Consider the following 22,457-nt stretch of genomic DNA (forward strand, 5'->3'; position numbering starts at 1 on the left):
ACGTATAGAGATGAAAGAGCATACGGATTTACTATCACCTTAAACACACTCTGGGACAAATTCTGCTCAGCTCCACCAGTGTAAATCTGGAATAATTCCAATGAAGTCAACAGAATTCCTACAGATTTACACTAGTGTTTAACTGGGAACATAATTTTGTCCCCAGTTGTTGTTATTAATGTGGTCCCTGAAAGCATGGCAGGCACTTTACAGACCATATAAATAGACTAAGTCCCTGCCTCAGTTGATTATCTAAAGGCCCAATCCTACATACCCCTAGTTCCCATTAAATTTGTTTTAGTCAGCTGGGACCAGTCACATGAGTAAGCACTGCTCATGCAAGTAAGCGTTTTCAAGATCAGAACCTAATTTTGGACATAACGCACTGGAAAGAACAAGCACAGGGAGGAATGGGGAAAGGAAAGCTAAAGGTTGCATACATAACGTAACATGGTTATTCAGTGTCAGTGTACAGACATTTGGCAGTTCCATTAAAGTTGGTGTGTGCGTGTTGACAGTAAACTATTGTTACATTGGATTATGTGGAAGATATAGGGTTAGGTCTCATTTTACTAGGAACTCTCTCCCAGGCTTCAGCGACAGGAAAGAAGAAACCTGTTCAATTATTGCCAGATATTGCTCCTACAAACCACCCCATAAGGGCCAGAACAAGGTATGTTATCGACCTGATGCATCTGTAGTGGAAACTGAGGCCCTGATCCTTTGAATACTTATGCACATGTAACCTGACTGAAGTGAACAGTCTCACTCAATTCAACAGGAATACTCAAGGGAATAAAGTTAACATACACTTAAGCATTTGCAGGATCGAGACCTTAACCTCCAGAAGTAACTCCCACTTGTTACAACCATCTTAAACCCAATTTCAGATTTTCAGCTTTGATGTTAATTTTCTGCAGTCTCTAATTTTATTCCTACAATACTTTGCTCTCTGCTGCAGTAATTCAACAATGTAACACCGGGTGAGACATTATATACTTTCACACGGTACAAATATATCCAAAAGGTTCCGGGCTACGCTCAATGCTGGCATAAACAGATCCAGCTTCACTAAAGTTGCACCCACTTATGCCAGCAGTGAATTTGGCTCCCAAGGAACATCTTAAATGTGTCTAAGCTAAAAATTAAACCTCTCCTCCCTTTGTCTGTATGGCCATTAAAACAGCAATCAGAAAAGTCTGAAAGGATGCAGCTACCCCACTCAGGAATTCCTTGAACTGTTTTATATCTGCTTCTGGGGAGACTATGGATCCCCTAGGAGAACTCTAGGAATAGATGTCTCCCTGAGCAAGCTTAAGTTAAGCCTTGAAAGATGTTCTAATTTGTTATGTTGCTACCTCTATTTGGGAGCTGTATTAACAAATAGAGAAAAATTAACCCATGTCCTCCTAGGAAAAGAAAAGAGGAAAAAATAATGTAAGCTTCTAATAAGGATCCTAATCACATAACGAGAAACGTCAGGGGAGACTGAAAAGTCAATTTGCTCTAGCAACACAGATTTCGTATAAGGTAGCTAGTTTATTAGCCAGTAGGTAAAAGAAAAATACGAACATCTACACTGAATTATGCAGCAGGTAGCATTAAGAACCCAAACTTTGAGTCTGTCCACTTGTGCAGTGCTCTTCTGGGATCTGCATCCCACTCTCAGAGTGGTCACTCATAGTGGCTGGCATGGTAGAAGTAGCAGACCCAGAACTTCAAGGAGTTGGCCTAGTTTTTGTGGGCTTGCAGACCTCTCCATCCCTTCTCTCCAGGAGTCATGGGATCACGGGGAGCTGGAGCAGCAGGTCTGCTGCAGAAGAAACCTGGGTTTTGTGGGCTTGTCTCTCCAGGAGTCCAAAGGCCCCATTGTTGGCTGAAGCAGCAAGTCCAACAGCGTCAGGAAGGAAATCCTGGCTTTAAAGGCCAGCTTCCCTCCCCTCTCTGAACAGGAGAAATACATGAAATAGCAGTGGGGCTAGGCGGCTGGACCAGTGGCTCCAATTAACTTTTTTTTTTTCTCCTTTTAAATGCAAGATTTTTATGTCTGATTGTTGAAGGCCATATGGCATGTTTTACAGCCAACAGTAACTTTCTTTACCTCATCCCATTTGTGGTAACAACCTTAACATTCTTTTAATGAAGTTTTTGGTGGATGAATTACCTTTCTTTTTTTATGTAAGCACATCGGTAGGATATGTTTAAGCTGCCCACTAAAATTCAATCTGAGCAATGAAACCCAAGAAAGCAGAGCAAAAGATAATTCATAGTCTCAAATGAAGCGAGGTGGATTAAAACTCCATTGGCAAACACCCTCCCCCCCGGCCTCCACCGCCTCTGCACACTCCAAAAAAAAAAAAAAAAAAAAAATTAGAAACCATCAGAGCAATCAAAAATTTTCATGCCTGCACGGAGGCTTTCTAATACACTTCTTGAGACTAAATTTTTTAAAAGAAAGGCAAAGCCATCAGTGTACCTTAGAAACCAATGCCCTGTAAACTCTAACGGACCATTCCTTCCTTCAATTGGACACCCTTCTTTTTCCCCAAAAACCATCTTTTTAGCCAAACATTTAATTTTTTTGCACATTTATTACTGAAGGCCACCCTTTCTGCTTTTTTATTTTTTTAAAAGGCATTCCTTACGCTTGGACTGAGTACTTCTATGTCAACTTTCATTTTGCATCAAGTTTTTACTGCCCATTTATCATCCTCCCATCCTCATGACAAGATTTATAGTGGAAAAGGATAATAAAACTTTACCGTAACTCCACAACCACACACTGGTTCTTACTTAGTTACAGAGTCTATAATATTGGTCAAGCAACAACGAAGGAAAATAATTTAATAAATTCACACACATTCTCATAATAGACTCAGACTTTAAAGACAGAAGGGACCATCCTGATTATGGAGTCTGACCTGCACATTGCAGGCCACAGTACCTCACCCACTCCTGAAATAGATTCGTAACCTAAGTTCCCTCTAAGCTGCATGGCTGTGAGCATGTGAGCAAGATCTACCAAGCAGACACCTGGAAAAGAATTCTCTGTAGTAACTAGTGTGACCAGATGTCCCTATTTTATAGGGACATTCCCGATATTTGGGGCTTTTTCTTATATAGGCACCTATTACCCCCCCACCCCGTCCCAATTTTTCACACTTGCTATCTGGTCACCCTAGTAGCAACTCAGAGCCCTCCCCATCCAGCAGTTGAGGATTTTTGCTACTGGCAGTCACCAATAGGCCACACACCGTCATAGGCAGTCCTATCATACCATCCCCTCCATAAACTTATCAAGCTGACTTAAAGCCATTGAGGTTTTTTGCCCCCACTGCTCCCCTTGGAAGGCTGTTCCAGAAGTTCACTCCTCTGATGGTTAGAAACCTTCATCTAGTTTTGAGCCTAAACTTGTTGATGCCAGTTGTTCCTGTGTGCACACTAGTGCTTCACTTAAATAACTCCTCTCCCTCTCTGGTATTTATCCCTCTGATGTATCTAGAGAGAGCAATCATATCTCACCTCAGCCTTCTTTTGATTAGGCTAAACAAGCCAAGCTCTGAGAGTCTCCTCTCATAAAGCAGGTTTTCCATTCCTCAGATCAACCTAGTAGCCCTTCTCTGCATCTATTCCAGCTTGAATTCATCTTTCTTAAGATGGGAGACCAGAATTTCACACGGTATTCCAGATGAGGTCTCACAAGTGCTTTGTATAGGGGTACTAACATTTCCCTGTCTCTACTGGAAATACCTCGCCTGATACATCCTAGGACTGCATTATCCTTTTTCACAGCTGCATCACATTGGCGGCTCAGTCATCCTGTAATCAACCAATTCACGCAGTTAAAGTTTGACATTTATCCACTAAATGAAAGTTGTGACAGAAGGCTAACACATACCCTTATCTCAGTGTGCCTATGTGTCACACACAAGCCCCAATCCTGCAACCAATTGCACATAGACACACTCCACAGAGATCCACAGACTTCCAAGGAACCATGTACAGGGATATGCCCATACATAATCAATTGCAGGATCAGGACTATGGTATGTAAACCCTGGGACCTGATAAAGGACCACACATAATGTAATGATTTTGAGCAGGAAAGCGAAAGGGCACTAGACTAACCTTAATTCAGAATCTTGCATAATGACAGGTTTCAGAGTAGCAGCCGTGTTAGTCTGTATTCGCAAAAAGAAAAGGAGGACTTGTGGCACCTTAGAGACTAACAAATTTATCTGAGCAAAAGCTTTCTTGAGCTACAGCTCACTTCATCGAATGTAGCTCACAAAAGCTTATGGTCAAATAGATTTGTTAGTCTAAGGTGCCACAAGTACTCCTTTTCTTTTAACTCAGAATGTCATTCACTCAGAACCACAATAGCATATTAACACAGACTGTGTGACCGATTACCCCTCTCTTTTCCCCCCAGCTCCCCCACTGATTGGGTCAGTGGTGTCTCATCATTGTCAGGGCTGTCATCAGGGCTTCCAACTTGGTGACAAAATGTTATGAGATATAAGTTGAAACTACTAAAATGTCAACCCCTCAGAAACAAGATTACTAACATAGAAGTGATCATAAAAATGCAATATTAAACTACTCAATATTGAGAAAAAGAGAGAGAAAAGGCCACATTTGTGCCACAACAAGGTGGGGCGTTTACAGTTACAATGCAAGCCAATAAATTCAAAGATCAGATTCCCACACTCATGTTAACTTTATCCTCTTGCATGTATGCTTTACTGTAGGGCAGTAGTTCTCAACTAGGGGTCTGGGGCCCCCTAGGGGGCCTCGAGCAGGTTTCAGGGGGGCCTCCAAGCAGGGCCAGCATTAGACTCGCTGGGGCCCAGGGCAGAAAGCCAAAGCCAAACCCCCACCGCATGGGGCTGAAGCCCAGGTCCCTAAGCCCCGCCACCTGGGGTGGAGGCTGAAGCCTGAGTAATGTAGCTTCGTGGGGGACCCTGTGACATGGGGCCCCAGACAATTGCCCTGCTTACTACACCCTAATGCCGGCCTGGCTTTTATATGCAGAAAACCAGCTACTGTGGCACAGGTGGGCTGTGGATTTTTTATAGCACGTTGCAGGGATCTCAGAAAGAAAAACATTGAGAACCCCTGCAGTACGGCACAGCATCAAATTGGAATGTGCTGGCCTGTCCTGAAAGAGATAGGGACCCCTCACAGCCCTGGATAGCTTTGAACAAGAATAAGTAGTTGGTAAAGTTGCAAATCTCTTTAGCCTCGTCTAGATTAGGATTTGGATGCCGCTAAATGTAACATGTGTTACAGGCCTTGTCTACACTAAAAATTGTTAGCAGGTTAGTGAACACCCTCAACATCCTAACGCAGACAAGGCCAGGTGACCGTCTCCACTAGTTTTTGGGTGGATTACTATAAAGTGCACCTACTTTTTCTTCCAACAGCTGCACTATTTCTTCAGTGGCGGTAACTAGTGCTCTCCTGAACATACATACAATCAAAGCAGCGAGTGGAGCATCAATCACAGGAGCTAGAGAAGGAATGACTTAGTCCACAGTTCTGCCCCAACCAGCCAGGTAGTGTTGTACCTCCTCCATTTTAACAGTCATAAGGAGGCCCACAACACAAATGTGAATGTGATAAGGGCAGCAGCAATCCAACATGCTCCTCTGGCAGCTCTAACTTCACAAGGACACCTGGGACTCCCTGCCTCGTAACCACTCACCATAACAAAATCCGAGAACCTTTACAGATGGGGTTTTTACATTGTTGCACAGCAGTTACACAGGGGAATCTTTCAATGGTTTGGTTTCAGCTACCTCAGGAGACCACATCTCTTTCCATGCCCTGCCACAGCAGCTGAGGTCAGCTGATACGTTATCACTAACATCCCTAGATTCATCCAGCTAAGGAGTTGCTTTCAGTAGAGGCTCTGCAATTCTGTATTTCACTTCCCTGCACTGCAGTGATTGAGCTTTTAAAACACAATGCAAAGCTCACCTGTTTACTCTGGCCTTTACTGGAAGTGTGCAGTGGTGTATAGTTATAATGTAATCTATTATTTAGGGGAAATGTGCATTTAGCTAAAGATTTGTCGTACTGATTATATAGGACACAGTTCTGACACCCTTACTTCACATTATCAATGGCATTTACTCACTTGAGTAAGTTCTCCTCAGTAGCAAAAAGCATTGCTGAATCAAGCCCATATTGCATTTGTGCACAACCTCAGACAACAGACAGGGTTTTTTTTGTTTTGTTTTGTTTTTAAATTACTATGTATGCATAATTTATTATTTTCAGCAAAAGTGCCTATGTGTAGCTAAAATTACAGGAAAAGGATACTAAATATAAAAATTATAACATTCCACTTGTTTATGCTTTTACTGGAGAAGCAATATAGAAAAAACACAGTGTTTGAAGTTTACAAGCAATAATCTACTGCACCACAGAAGCATGTTTCACAGACTCCCTTTTCCCCCTTGAAAGTTTGCCAGTCAAGTACTAACCAGGCCTGGCCGGTCCTGGTTAGACTTAACCAGGAAACAGACATATTCAGATGGACACAGTTTTGCTTCTTAAAACAAAAACAAAACATTAAACCATCCAAATACTGCCCTTTTATCATATTCAGTTCACGTGTACATCTGCTATATAATTACTTGAGTTTGTTAGACTTCTAGCTTTAAAATTTTATAATCCATTAGAAAAGTGGTGAGTTGAAAAATTGAGGAGGGTTGTTATCGCAGTAAAAAGCTTTCACCAGTGTTCACTCAAGTAGGGAGGGATAGTTCAGTGGTTTGAGCACTGGCCTGCTAAACCCAGGGTTGTAAGTTCAATCCTTGAGGGGGCCATTTAGGGATCTGGGGTAAAAATTGGGGATTGGTCCTGCTTTGATCAGGGGGTTGGACTAGATGACCTCCAGAGGTCCCTTCCAACCCTGATATTCTATGAGCAGATCCAACCTCTCTATAGATGCATACTATAAACTTGCATGAAAATTATGAAAGATCCACACAACCAAACTAACCATCTCCTAAACCAACAACAGTCACTAGCAAGAATGATTCCTCAAATAGGTGCATCTGAGAAAACATTAAGGTGTAATGAGTGATTGAGTTAATCATGATTTCAATTGTTCGTAATATTTTCATTTCCAAACCAAAGTTCTTCCAACAAATCAGCACATGTATTCCTCATTCAGGGCTGCACCTGTGCCCAACTTTTAAAACACCACTTTTTTTTTTTAAGTTACCCAAGTGCACATAAAAAAAGCAGCCGATGAAGGTTTTAATTGGTGGAAAGTGCTTTCTCCTATTTTCCCAACTCAGACAACAACTGAAGAGATTTTATTAAATATTGTGCTAAGCATGAAAAGTTTCACACACCCCCACAAGAAAAAGTACCTTTTCATAAAAAGATGTGACTGAAAATAAGGTTACATAGTCTGAGGGCTATAACATGAACCAACAGTCTTGCTGAGAAACAGCTTTACAATAGCATACATACAGAGCAGCCAAGTCTGTTGTGCTATTACTCCTGAGATATCAAAATCCATGAAAGAAAAACACCACCACAAAACAGCTACAAATCCAGTTGGATTTTAAAGCTGGTAGGAGCTTCCAGTTTCAAACACAAACACTAACCTACAACATGGCATCTTATTGCCAAACCACCTGGACTTTAAAACAATTTGCGTGCTGAACAGCCGATGAACAGGATTCATTGCTGGCTTTCAGGCCTTTCTGTGCAGGTGTAAACTGAAGTCCCTTTGCACACCACAGCACTCCTCAGAGACTAGATTTAACTGAGAATCCTCCAGAAGTAAAAACACACCCATATTTAGGGCTGAGAAATTCGGGTTCATAGGGAACAAGCTATTGCAATCTGAAAGCCTGCAGCACAGTCCGGGACAAACACACAGGCGACATGCAGCTGCTTCCCACCAAATCATTGCAACCATACTGGAAGCAAATAAGTGGGCTTCCCAAGGGTGGAGATGCTCAGCTGCTTTGCGTGTAACAGTCTTCACAGCCCCTTCGCCCAGGAATGGGAACTTCAGGCCGCACTATGTGCAGTGATATCACACACACACACAGTTGTAGCAGCAATCCCCCATCACACACACACAGTTGTAGCAGCAAGACCACCGCCCACAACTCCTTCCTCCCGGGTGGGAGCTTCCCTCCTGAGCCTGCTCCTCTCCCCCAGCTTGGGCAAGGTGCTGCACACCCACACTCCGGAATGCTTTTGGCGGAGTGATACACCCCCCCGCCGCCGCACAGCAGCAGCCGCCTCTCCCGCTGGCGGGAGCCCCAGCCACCAGGGGGGCGGGCCGGAGGGCTTCCCCGGCCAGGGGCTCGCGGAGCTCGACGCTCCCCATGGCAACACGGCCCCCTCCTCCCCAGGGCCCGCGTGCAGCAGCACTTACAGCGTGTGCCCGCAGACATTCACCATCAGCTTCAGGGAAGGGTTCCGGTACTTGGTGGTCTTGCACCGCGGGCAGCCCTGGTCATCCATGGTCGCCTCCACCCCGCTCCTGCCAGGCACCAAGCTCCCGCCCCCCTCCCCTCGCGCCTCAGAGCAGTGTCACTCCAAACAGGGCCCGGCCGGGGCTTTAACTCCGCAGAGCAATCGTTCCGCTCACAGGAGGAGTGTTCCTGCTGCAGAGAAACTGCTCCCCTCATGTGCTTTGTGAAAGGCGGGGGGGGGGGACGACACACACACAAAAAGACAGTCAGTTGTGCGTCGTGTTTGTGCCATACACAGCGTCTCTCCCAGTCCCTTCTCGTTTGAAAAACAACAACAAGATTTTCAAAAAGAAAAGGAGGACTTGCGGCACCTGAGAGACTAGCAAATTTATTTGAGCAAGATTTTGTCATTCATGTGCATTTTAATCCGAATGCAAATAAATAACACAGAATGCACATAAATATCACCGCAGGAGTGTAGAGACAGACATACGGTACAATAATATCTATCAAAAGCCTGATGCAGCCTTATAAAGTCCAGGGCTTTTCAGTCTTATCCTGTACAAAATATTCAACTGATTGTTATACTCAACACTTAGCATTTTAGGAAAGGTTCCAAAGTAGCAGCCGTGTTAGTCTGTATCCGCAAAAAGAAAAGGAGGATTTGTGGCACCTTAGAGACTAAACCACTTTATTTGAGCATAAGCTTTTGTGAGCTACAGCTCACTTCATCGGATGCAGTGATGAACTTCATCCGATGAAGTGAGCTGTAGCTCACAGAAGCTTATGCTCAAATAAATGTGTTTGTCTCTAAGGTGCCACAAGTCCTCCTTTTCATTTTAGGAAAGAATTTCAGGTGCTATACAGCATGTCCTCAAAAGCACCCAGATCTGCTATTTGTATGAAGTGTAGAGAGGTAGGGAAATTGATAGATCAACCCATTAAAATGGAGGAAAGGGCTATTTTTAAAATTTTGCATTTGATGACTCTTTTCTATTTTCTTTGGTACTTATCATAAATAATAAACCACACTCCATTATGACTTTATTTAAATCCTGGGGTTCTCGTGATTCAAATAACTTGCTTTTGTGATTTATGCTGTCAACAGATAATAGAATCAATGGATAATAGTACAAAATGTAAAAAGAGGATAGAAAAGAATGTACACTGTGCAGATAAACTTTGTTCTTGCCCATGCACTGAATCTAGTCGCTCTTATAATCAGGTGTTTGGATCAGCTTCTGCTGCTCATCATCAGGGATTACTCGTTTTGCTTTGATATTTTATTTGCCTTGCTGTATCATGTCCATCTTACTTTACTTGCCAACTCTGGGTGATTTAAGGTTAGGAGTATAGTTTCATTTCTTTCATGTTTTGTGTATTTATGCCACGCTATTTATAGTATATGCTTTAACATTTGAAAAATAAGACGCTTCATTTAAGGGTTTGTAACAGATTCTTCTTGATCTTTCACAATCCCATTTGATCTTGGAATTTTTGTTTTGGTTTTGGTGGGTTTTTTTTTTACTGTTTAATCTTCTTGGGGAGCTGCTGTGTTTTAAAGGGGGTCAGAGGAATAAATAAATAAATAAATGATCCCATCTCCACATGCATATGCTGTAATTCTGCAGTGGCAACATGTTCTCTGGTTTATATTTCTAGTTTAGCCAACTAATTTTAAAAGGTGACTTTCTCCCCTGTTTAATAATCGTTGTGTTGAGCTTTCCTTTGCGCTGCTAATGATGAAATTCCCTGCTTTATAGTGCTGAGATATCCTTTAAGTAACCTGACTAACAAACACAAGAGGAAAGAAGAAACAAAACACCACCAACCCTTTCTAACTTCAGGTATAGGTGTTTCAAGCTGGAGGGGGGGAGGAATAAGGGAGTTTGATTGACGGTTTCTATAGAAACCGCGGATCCTCCGCCCCCAAAATGTGAAATGGCCAATGAGTGGGCTCGGCTGGGCCCACAGGCTGCTTGTGCCATATAGTATGCAGCGAGCGGAGGAGTCACGTTGGGGGGAGCCGCGGAGAGGAGTGATCCGTTTACACTACTTTGCTAGAGCAGCTATCTTAATGGTTACTGCGTGGCCGGGAGGAAACCTGATCGGCTAGATCCAGCCGAAAGCAGGAGTGGACTTTGCGGCGAGAGAGAGAGAGAGAGAGCGAGAGAGAGAGAAAGGGGGGCGGGGGGGGAACATGTCTTCTGCCTCCCCCACGGACAAGCTCCCGAGCGCGGTGGTGATCAAGCAAGAGAATGTGATGGAAATCCTCTCCGAAGCAGGCACGGTGCCCCAGGAAAGGGCAGCCCTCCACCCTGCACCACCGCCCCCGCCGGCTGCTGCCCCTTTCCCCATGGAGCAAGCAGGCTCCGCGGCTGCGGGGGAGGGAGCTGCGGATCAGATACGGCTCCACGCTGAACTTTTGGCCAGGAATCACCATGCCGCCTCTGCCTCCTCCTCCTCTCCCTCCTCCTCCTCCTCCCAGACCCCCCTGGCTTTCTCCCCGGATCATGTAGCCTGTGTCTGCGAGGCGCTGCAGCAAGGTGGGAACCTGGACCGCCTGGCCAGGTTCCTCTGGTCTTTGCCCCAGAGCGATCTGCTACGTGGCAACGAGAGCCTGATGAAAGCCCGGGCGCTGGTGGCTTTCCACCAGGGCATCTACCCGGAGCTCTACAGCATCCTGGAGGGCCACAGCTTCGACTCCTCCAACCACCCGCTGCTGCAGGAGCTGTGGTACAAGGCTCGCTACACCGAGGCGGAGCGAGCCCGGGGCAGACCCCTGGGGGCGGTGGACAAGTACCGGCTGCGGAGGAAGTTCCCCCTGCCGCGGACCATCTGGGACGGCGAGGAGACGGTGTATTGCTTCAAGGAGAAGTCCCGCAACGCGCTGAAGGAGCTCTACAAGCAGAACCGGTACCCGTCGCCGGCCGAGAAGCGGAACCTGGCCAAGATCACCGGGCTCTCCCTCACCCAGGTCAGCAACTGGTTCAAGAACCGGCGGCAGCGGGACCGCAACCCCTCCGAGACCCAGTCCAAGAGGTGAGCGCCAACTTTCCTGGCTCGCCCGCCCCGGGCTCTTTCTTCCCGTGCAAACATGGCGCTTACCTTCAGCAGCCTGCTCCTGCACGCACCCCCCCCGGCCGGCCCGCGGACTGGGCACCGGGCCGGAGCTCAGGTCTCCTCCTCCTCCCCCGCCAGCTTTCACTTTCTCCCCGGAGCCACACAGCCCCTGCGCTCCCCCCACCCCGGGCTGTGTGTGTGTGAGAGTGAAGCGGGCGATCGCAGGGAAGTTTCCTGCAACCAACTCGGGGCAGGTCTGCGACTTTCCCCCAACTCACATGCAACGTGTGATCGCGGCTGAGAAGTTGCTAAGTGCCCCCCACCCCCCCGCTCAAAATCACAGCTCCTCTCTCCCGCACGCACACCCGCACGGGCAGCAGGCGCTGCGCCCGGCTGAGCTCCGTGCAATGCTTGGGGGAGTCGGGTAGCTCTTTATTTGACAGAGTTAATCATTTGCCGAGTTTTTAAAGTCGTGGAGGCGGGGGCGTCTTGTCGCCGCTGCTCTATTTTGAAATCTGATTCTGAGCGGGTTCGGATCGGGTTTCACTGCGATCCTAGCGGGGAGCACCGGCGCTTAGCTCCCACCGGGCCTGATCCAAAGCCGGGGGAAGTCAATGGGGAGATTCCCACGGGCCTCCCTCGAGTGGGTCTCCTGGTGCTGGCTGCGGCTTAGTCGATAGACTGTTGGGGATGGGGGGAGCTCTGCACCGCCCCCCCCCAGTCAGCTGGTTTTTCCCACGTTCTTTACCCTTTACGTGTGTCCCTGCAATTTTGACTCAACAACAGGATCCCCAGCTCTGTGCCTGTGCCCAGTAAGCCCTGCCCTGGCTCTGGGGCAGGGGACCCAGGCACAGCCCTGGCTCCATACACGTTGCTCCTTTGTGGGCTAAGGAGACATGGGGGCTGGGAGTGGGGCCGCTAGGGGGAATTCCACCGCCTTCAGCCGGCCAGGTGGAGGTGACCTCCCTGCATACAAGCCACATTCCAGCCCCCTTCCTTCCTTTCCAAAGGCTGTGGGCAGAAAAAGGCCTCAAGGCATTTCTCAACCAAGGGCGCGATTGTGCTGATCCAGGCCTCTTCCCCCCCCCCCGCCCCTTTTTCGGGATACATCAAAGGGACAAATGGCTGTGGAGAGAGACAGAGCAACCAACAACAACAAAAACTAAGAAAGAAAGAAAAATGCACTCAAGAGCAGACAAGTCAGCAAAAGCCAAGCCCTGAGTGGCTCAGAAACAGAGGGAACCTGTGTACTGGGGTGTTGGCAGGACAAGGAGGGATTTAGATGGCACACAGCACATTTAACACCCCAACCCCTAAGGCTTGTGGGGAGGTTGTTGAGATCTTCCCTTGGTGAAAACTTCTAGGTGTGTTCCGTGGAGGTTTTGATCACCAAATCCTTTCCAATATTAATTGGCCCCCTGCACAAAAGAGAGAGGAAAGAGGCACCCTTCTTTTTTCATTTCCAAGCACGTGGAGGCAGAGTTGGGCTGGAGCCCTCTCTGGATCTGCCTCCATGAGTCACTCTCTCTCAAACTGTTAGGTTCGGTCTCAACTAATAAATCAAAGCAGTGCTGCTTTTAAAGGCTGGTGGCAGTCTGGGTAATCCCATTCTTCAGAGATAAAAATTAACCAAATACCAGGACGTGTGATCATACTATATGCAACCACAATAGATTCCCCCTCACCACCCCAAGGGAAGTCTGGAATATTTTCTTTGTCTCTTTTGTAACTTAAGGTTCCCGTGGGTCACTTTCCTCTCTTGGGAAAGGAGAAATTGGAACAGAATGGAGTCTTCATGATAGATCTAGACGTTCAAGAAATGCAACCGGGTGTGAGGTATTTGGGGGTGGTCACGGTCTCCCCTTCAGAATATCAGTGAGTCCAGTGAGCTTGGCTTTATTTAACAGGAGACAGTAGATACTTTCAGGGTTTAACAGTGCTCACTGGGACCCTGGTTTACCTCTTACAGCTGCCACAAAGCACAGTATAACTTACCAAATGGCTGCTCCTGGGCTTGCTGGATTTCACACATGCACACATCATTCCATAGGGCAATTTAGCAGGCAAAGAGATGGCCCTGAGGCAGTTCCCTTTGATTATTTTGGGTAGATGACCACAGAGAGAGAATATACTTACAGGTCTACAATCCAGTCTGTAAAGTTTCACACTACTCATGATAGGCTTTACTTTTTTTTTTTTTTTAAACCTTTACTTGGACTTAAGGCTTGCTTTAAAAACCAAATGCAAACAGTAAGCATAGCTGGATATTGTTTTATGGCCTGTGATAGCCATAGTGACCCCTTCTGAACTTAAAACCTATGAATAATGTCATTCTAATGAAATATCGTATTTCCATCTTTCCCCATAGTGAGTCAGATGGCAACCCTAGCACAGAAGACGAATCCAGTAAGGGACAGGAGGATTTATCTCCACATCCACTCCCCAGCTCGTCCGATGGAGCTACCAGCCTAAGCCTTCCCAATCACATGGAGCCAGTGTACATGCAGCAGCTTGGAAACACAAAAATATCTTTAAGTTCTTCTGGTGTTTTGCTGAATGGAAACCTAGTTCCTTCCAGTACTTCTTCTGTCTTTATTAATGGGAGCTCTTTTCTTCAGGGACCCAATGGAGTAATCCTCAATGGTCTCAACATGGGGACTTCACAGACAGTAACTTTAAATCCACCCAAAACAACTTCAAGTGCTGTGAGCAATGGCGTGTCAATCACTGACATATTAGTGTCTTCTTCTGAAGATGTCAAGGACTTCAAAATCCTCCAGGCTTCTGTGTCTAACTCTGCAGCAGAACCGACACCATACAGCCCCAGTAATGTACCTGTCTCATTTCCAGGGTTAATACCAAGCACTGAGGTGAAAAGGGAAAGCATACAAACTGTTGCTTCTCAAGATGGAGGGTCTGTAGTTACTTTTACTGCTCCTGTCCAAATAAACCAGTATGGCATTGTCCAGATCCCTAATTCAGGAACAAATGGCCAGTTGCTTAATGGAAGCATCGGGTTTTCTCCTCTGCAGCTGCCTCCTGTTTCTGTGGCAGCTTCACAAGGTAAAAGTTTTGTTTGCTAAAGTAAAGACCTTTTTGGGGGGGAAATGGAATACATTTCATCTTTAATAGTGTGTAATATTTGTGCAGTGGTGTATGGTTACAGCGTCCTGGCAGCTGCAATGTGCAGTACATGAAATCATACATTACAACATCTCCCTGTAACAATCAGTTCCCTCGATTCTCAAAGATCAAGTTATGTGGGGTATGAACTTTTTTTTTCTAATGCAGCAAAAAGGAAGGTCTGGTATTTGACTGTCTTTTTTTAAATACCATTCTAGGAATCCTTCCGTATTAATCTTCACAATTCCAGAAATGTGTTAAATCAATAAGTAAAAAAAGAAAAGATTATTGATTAATACTGTCTTAAAATGAGAACTAGCCCAGCAGCTAGTGAGAGAAAGTATGTACTGTTTTTTAACCAAAGCATTTTGTAAAAGTAAGTTAAAGCTAAATATACAGGCACAACAAGACTGATCAGTTGTGCTTGTTAATCTGTCTATCCTATAATTAAGAACAACTAATCTAAAGAGAAATCATAGAAATATGTGATTCCTTGTAGATATAAAATGTTAAGATGTTTTGGGTAAAGGTAACAGCCCTAGGGAAATGTATGTTACCGTGGATTAACATGCCAACTATATGAACTCCTCTCAAAAGATTATTTTAGAGGTTGCCTTAACATTTATTAGGGATTGATTTTTCTGGATAGTAAGGGAGAAAATCTGTGTAAAGCACATCTAGTTCTGGATCATTATTTTGATGTGGGTAAAGTAAAGTAAATACAAAGCTGAACTATCCTATAATTTATTAATCTTCAGCATCTTGCTGTTAGGAAAATGTTTAAACCAAATATGAATCTCTTTGTAATAGCAAGGACCATGAATAATATAACAACAATCAAATTGTACTGTGTTTTAGCTTGTTTGCGGTGTATGTGTGTAAGGAGTTAATTATTTTTCCAGTAAAGAGGAATGTAATGAAGGATGGACACTCAGGATGGAAACTATAAATCAGCACTGATATTATTCTGAACTATGCGACGCACTGTCATTGGAAGTTATTGGACAAATAGCTTAGTGAGATAAAAAAAGATTAGATATTTTATTTGAATACCATCTGAAATTACAAGGGCCATTAGTGTACATGTTCCAAGGCATAGGCTGACAGCCAGCAAAGGTGAGGAAGAAATTTCTCTCCCTGAAAGAGTGTTGGACAGCCTTAAGAAGCTGTGTAAACCTTTATCTGGAACAGTCAGCATTTTCCCACATTAGAGAGAAGACACCTGACTAGGCAGAGTGTGATGAATCCCCAGTGGGGATTCTAGGGTAGAGAAAAATCAGAAATCTCCATGTTTACTGTTTAGCTGTTTTTAAATTGTGAGACTAGTGGTTAACTGGTTTTGTATTCATAGTGAAATACATTCCATGCTATCTTAAGCAAGCTGCTATAATTTATTTATATCTTATTCCTACATAACTTTCAATTTCCTTCCTTCATTTTTCTAGTGTATTCATTGGGCAGAAATAATTATGGTAACCAAAAAAAAGTCTCTAGGAGCATCTCGAAAATATTAGCTAATGAAAACTAAGGGGGAGGTAAAGAGTCCGCATTTTAAACACTCCTTAAGTAGCTATGCGCTGTACATGTTATAAAACAGGTATCTACAAAACCAATTACAGCCCCTTACAAGTATCATTCTAATAGTTTCTGGAAAGAGGTGGAGAATTGGAGATGTCAAAAGGTGGAAACAGCTCTGAGAGCCAATTTATCTTGTCCATAGAGACACGTTATAATAATGACTCTTACTGGACTTGCTGTATAACCAACTTTGGGTCCAATTCTGCTCATTGAGTAGCTCCGAACTCTCACAAGAAGTCCTATGGATTTTAATGGGAGAATCCAGCTTGAGTAATTTACTATTCAACATGAGTAAAAGTGGCAGGACTGCGCTCTTAGAAATGTATTCAAAGGATCAGTGTTGATAGACAAAATAAGACACTTTTGAATACTAAATTGGCAAAAAGAAAACCTGGTGAAAGGTATTATTTGAACATGTCTCTGCAGGGTTACACTCTTAGCTTTTAGCTCAGTAGTCACTTACTTCATGAGATTTTTTTATAATTTTCCATGTGTAATTTTAGTCTGTCATTGAGCTGTCTTTACTTAGAAGCTTTTTATGTTTCTATTCTTTGATGGAAATCTAGTGCTAGCTACTAAGGAAGGCCAAATCGTGTTCATTTTAATCACACGGGTATGGACTATTTGGCCACTCAATGAGAGCTTGAAAGGTGTTAACGTACCAGAAACTTTTTTCTCAGTTCAGAAGTAAGTTGTATATTCAAGAGCTTTCATTCATTCATACCTAATGTTCTCTAAAATACTCCAAAGCATATTGCTTCTATGTTGCCTATAGTTCTAGCTTAAATGTCCTAAAACCGAGGAGACCAAAGCGTATACTAGAATAACTTGCATTATTACACAACTTCCCATCAACTATAATCTATACTTTCTTTTTTTCCTAGGTAACATTTCAATAAATCCAAGTACATCAGATGGGGGGACTTTTACAAGTGATTCTTCAACAGTGCAGCAAGGAAAGGTTTTCTTTAGCCCTCTTGCTCCCAGTGCAGTGGTGTATACAGTTCCCAATTCAGGTCAGGCAATAGGATCTGTTAAACAAGAAGGATTGGAAAGAAGCCTTGTGTTTTCTCAGTTAATGCCCGTCAGTCAGAATGCACAACTAAATGTAAACGTATCTTCTGAAAATGTAGCTGGTGGAGGCCTCCAGTCCATGGCTTCCTCCTTAGTAAATGTAACTCCCTCACATAATTTTTCCCTAGCTCCACCTTCTCTTTTAAATGCTGCAGAACTGAACTCTGGTATCTCAGAGAGTCAGTCTATGTCAGCATCTGTAACAAATACATCTACTGTGATATCAGTCAGCAACAGTAACTATGCAACTCTTCAGAACTGTTCCCTCATTACCAGTCAAGATCTCATGTCAATGTCTACAGCACAGCCTGCACTCCGGGAAATAGTTTCTGCAACTGGAGACCATGTCAGTCATCCATCTGCACAAGTTCATCCGGATTTTGTCAGAGAGCACAGGTTAGTTCTGCAGTCAGCTCCTGATGTCAAGGAGAATTTCTTATCCAATTCTGAGAGTAAGTCAACCAGCAACTTGATGATGCTGGACCCAAAATCCAAATATGTTATGAGTAATATGGTTGACACGGTCTGTGAAGAACTGGAAACGGACAAAAAAGAGCTTGCCAAACTCCAGACAGTTCAGATGGATGAAGATATGCAAGATTTTTAACTTTTTCTTGCGTTTGGTTTCAGTAGATAAGTCTCCTCATGAGGCCCTAAAAAGCATCATGTTTTTTCTCATTTAAAGAAAATGCTAATACAATTCAAAACAGAAGAACATTTGAGTAATCTGCATTAAAGTACATGGGAATCTACAATAATGGAATTAGGTTGCCACATTTTGTTTGCATGCAATATGTTCTTTTAACCAGACTAAGGGAGGCAGGTTAGAAGAAATACAAGCTAAACAACCAAGGAAATGTGCGTTGCTCTGGTCTACTAATATAACCCTAATAGTTTGACTAGAATCTTCATGCCACAACAGAATTTCATAATTAAGTATACACTCCTAATATTAGCTAGGAAAATGAAATATCTTTATAAAAAGGTAGAAACAATGCAGTCTTTGTTGTTTACTTCTAGTCCATGGGCATTGAACAGATTTTAAGGAAATAGACGATACCTCACAAGCTACTTTCATGGTGTTTGAGGTTAAGAAACTAAACACAATTGCAAATAATATTGTTGCTGTTTTTTCCAGCAGACTTCTGTTCATCCCAAAAATCTTGCTTCAAACTTTTGCAGATTTCTAAATGTTATGACTAGCATTTTGCCAGTTCAGTGGAGAAGGGCGGCGGGGGGTGCATTTGAAACTCTAATTATGCAACTCTAAAGCTTTCACTCCAGTATGAATGTAAATATTATTTCAGTTATTATAAAGGAGACTTTTTTATTAGTACAATGGATTTTATTTATGGTTTACGTTGGTCTCTTTCACTTTAGATACAGTGCATTGAAATGTTTTCTGACTGTTTAATTTATTTTTATCGTTTGAACAGGAAGTAAACAGTTATTTTCAACAAGGTTTTACTTTTTTGTAGGATTTTCAAGTGATGAGTTTTATCAATAGACTGTAAAAGAACAATGTTAATCACACTGAAGCTAGAAAATGAACTCCCACTATTGCAAGACTGGGACATTTTTCTCTCCCATCTTTGTGTTTGGGGTTTTTTTTTTGTTATGTTTTGTTTACTTAGTAATTTTCAAATTAGTTAAATGTATTTTTACAGAATTCCACGTGCCTTTCTTCCTAGTGGCCTTATATCCTTGTTACTAAAGCACAGTGGCAAGAGGAATGAAAACACTTGTGTGCAATTATCCATCCTCAGGACCAGATTCTGCCAGCCTTACTCTTGTGAGTAGCTCCACTGAAGTCAATGTGTCTACTTTCCTGAGTAAGACAAGTTGGTCTCTGGGTCATTTTGGGTGAAATTTGTCAGTTGTGTGGAGGGCCAGAGTCTGGCCCTCTGCACCATTTAAGCCCTGCAGAGGAGGGTCCACAGAGGTACAGTGGGCAGAGCAACCATGAAGAAAAGCCTCACATAGGCCAGTATGGACAGCTATGATGGGCTAGGCCAGGGAAGGTGGTTCTATATTTACAAGGTTCCACTGGCCCCAAAACCCCATGCAACTGGTGTGGAGGGGTTGTAGCTGCTGTTCCATCACAGAGGCCCTGATTCACAAATGCACAAAAACATGTATTTATGTGCTCTTCCTAAACAAAGGGATGCTTTCTTCAACAGGGCCATAGGCTGCAACAGGAACCCCTGATGGTTTGAGGGAGATGTGGAGCGGCGGTATTTGCTGGCTCTGAGTTGGGGAAAGATTTCAGCTCCCTACCCCTCTGCACTCCACTCACAACACTCAGGCTCCATACGAATGGAGCAGATTTCACCATTTGTCTATAGGATTTTTTTTTAACATGAAAAAGCACAACCTTAAGCTTTAATAATAATAATAATAATTAATAATGCAGATCTATGAAGAACTACTCGCTGTTGATTTTTTTTTTTTTTTAACTCTAATGTGAATATAAACAGTACTTAAAGCATGAATTAATCCTCCTAAAAGGCCTGGTCCAAAGCCCATTGAAATCAGTAGAAATGCTTTCAGAGTCTTCAATGGACTTTCAGTCAGGCCTGACATGAACTGATGTAGAACATCTTTTGTAAAAAAGACAAAAACAATGTAAAGGAAAGCAAATAGAGATAATGTCAGTTCTGGCCAGGAGCATCCCTGTCTCATCCTGTCTTGATAGCTAACTGGGTCTATCTAAATTTTTTAAAGGAAGGGCTTTTTCCATGTGCTGTGTGACACTAGGATAGCCTCACTGTTGTTTTGCACTATATTGCATACAATTTATTCTTGTAAGTAACAGCATGGAACCTCTAAGCTGAGCAGAGAATCCTTCCATTCAACACTGCAGCCCAAGTCTGGGGGAAGGGGCAGGAAGGAAGTATATGTTTTGTAAAAAGAGGTCATTGAGGCTTTCCAAAGTATATGGAGAAAAGAAAGCAACTAGCCATTTGGCTACCTCCCTGACTTGCATAAATGTTGTTAAAAGCAAGCCATTTAAAACGTTTATTATTATTAAAAACAAAACTTGGAGCCATCAACTGCCCTGAGTCTGCATGCATTCCTCCCACTGACATGAGGTGTGGTTTGACCGCAGGATGGGAAGTTAGGGACTTAAGAGTTCCAGTCTTTGCTCTGTTTCAGAGTAGTAGCCGTGTTAGTCTGTATTCGCAAAAAGAAAAGGAGTACTTGTGGCACCTTAGAGACTAACAAATTTATTTGAGCATAAGCTTTCATGAGCTACAGCTCACTTTGCTGTAGCTCACGAAAGCTTATGCTCAAATAAATTTGTTAGTCTTTGCTCTGACACTGTTTCTCTCTGTAGTATCTGAGCACCTCGCAGGCAGCATCTATGGCCTGGGACAAGTCACACAATCCCCCTGCCTCAGTTTCTCCATCCATAAAATGAGGATAACAATAATAATTATCCACTTTGCAAGAATCTTGCGAGAATTAATTTGTTATTGTTTGAAGAGTAGAAACACCATATGTTATTGTGTATTATTATTACATGAATGGAAATTGTATGCATGGATTGAAAGCTGTGTGTGGCTCTAGAAATGTTCTGAGCCTCATGTTTTGTTCTGCAAAGCTCAAACCGTCTTTAGGGGGAAGTTAGTGAATATTTCAGATAACTTTCTCAGCTGTTAAAACAATCAGATATTAGAATAGAATTGCTATGCTGTTCTGCCAGCACACATGCTGCTGGTAACTTTTCTGTTTGTATTAATTATGTTACTGAGGCTCTGAATTACTTGGCTATGCCGTGTGGTTGACATGAAAACGGTATTTGTGATAACAGTGGTGCATATCTCAGAATGTCTGGTACTTTTAACAAGAGTATTGCCCGTTCTACACAATGTAGGAACAGCAGGGGGTGCAAAAATGTACATAAAGCAATGGATCAGGACAGAGCCAGATAAGTCTATTCTAGTCTTCCAGAAAGCAAGTAATTTATTTTCTCTTTACCCCTCTCCCCCTTCAAAAATAAGGGTCATTCCCTCCATATGATCTAATATAACCTCACGTTTTCTGCAGGTACATATGCACAATGCAAAGTGTCATTGCCCAGAACAGTGTTTTTATAGCGGCTATTTAAATAGTATTTTTACTCCTACGGTAAAATAAGGTCAGTTTATTATAATGTGGTCCTTGCATAACTGCCCAGACAAGCAGACCACCTCCTTTCTTTACACAGTACACATAGACCTTTACAATACTTAGGGCCAGATCTTCAACTGCTGTAAATAGGCAAAGTCCCCTAAGCAGCTTTGAAAATCTCAGCTTTAGTCTTTACTGTGATGTTCTCTTGTTTAAATGGAAGACATATTTATATTTCGCTCAAGCATAAAATACCCTTCTTTTCCCCTCATCCATTTAATGTGGATGGGTATAAAGAATCGTGTAAACTTTTTGAAGTATGTATGCTATACTTTTTGACTTGTAAAGTGAAAGGCAGCTTGGCATCACACCATGGCCATCTACAGGTAGTAAAGTGCACAGTGACCTAAAGAAAAGGAGTACTTGTGGCACCTTAGAGACTAACAAATTTATTTGAGCATAAGCTTTCATGAGCTACAGCTCACTTCATCGGAGCTAAGTCCCCTGGAAATTGTATGGGAAATGTTGCCAAATTCTGCTAAATCTTTGACCTGGATTCTATAGAAATGTTTGGGAAATCTGCTGAAAGCTTAGTAAGCAAATTCCCTCAAAACGTAAAGTTTTTGAACAAATTTATTATTTTTCTTAATTTCACCCTGATGTTGCTGAGAAACCAGAAGGCTCATCTATGTAGCAGAGCATCCAGCCAGTCAGTTGCCTCATTAAATCTTGCAGTCTTATTCCTGTGAAGTGTCCTTTCAACTGAATCCAACCACACTGAATAAGCGTGTTCCTGGACACAGTTAGGCCACATCCTCAGCTGCTGTAAATTAGCAGAACTTCACTGAAGTCAATGGACCTATGTCAGTGTACACTGACTCAGTCTGTGGCCCATTCGTTTCATGGAGTTATACCAGGTATGAATTTGGCCCAATATAAAGTGAAATAACTAACAAGGTTGATCTATTCAGAGTGTTGTAATTAGATTTCCAAGTTAACACCCTATTGAAATTAATGGGGCAGTTTATACTTCTTAGAGTTATTGTTTCACCA

The 22,457-nt window shown here is 43.2% G+C and overlaps 2 protein-coding genes across 2 annotated transcripts in view; one reads left to right on the forward strand and one right to left on the reverse strand.

The window, feature by feature from the left end:
- MNAT1 (MNAT1 component of CDK activating kinase) overlaps window positions 1–8,517 on the reverse strand; it is a 181,173-nt gene extending 172,656 nt beyond the window's left edge. Inside the window, exon 1 of the mRNA XM_074957194.1 lies at window positions 8,414–8,517. Coding sequence (XP_074813295.1) covers window positions 8,414–8,502 — 89 coding nt within the window. The 5' untranslated portion in view covers window positions 8,503–8,517. The remainder of the gene's footprint in view (window positions 1–8,413) is intronic.
- A 2,136-nt stretch (window positions 8,518–10,653) lies between these two features.
- SIX4 (SIX homeobox 4) lies at window positions 10,654–18,497 on the forward strand. Its single transcript, XM_074957195.1, has 3 exons — window positions 10,654–11,495; window positions 13,885–14,579; window positions 17,102–18,497. Exons 1-3 carry the CDS (start codon window positions 10,654–10,656, stop codon window positions 17,896–17,898), a joined length of 2,334 nt encoding a protein of 777 aa, XP_074813296.1. The 3' UTR covers window positions 17,899–18,497.
- The last annotated feature ends 3,960 nt before the right edge of the window (window positions 18,498–22,457 follow it).

The sequence above is a fragment of the Natator depressus genome, chromosome 6, assembly GCF_965152275.1.
Source record: "Natator depressus isolate rNatDep1 chromosome 6, rNatDep2.hap1, whole genome shotgun sequence".
Taxonomy (NCBI): Eukaryota; Metazoa; Chordata; order Testudines; family Cheloniidae; genus Natator; species Natator depressus.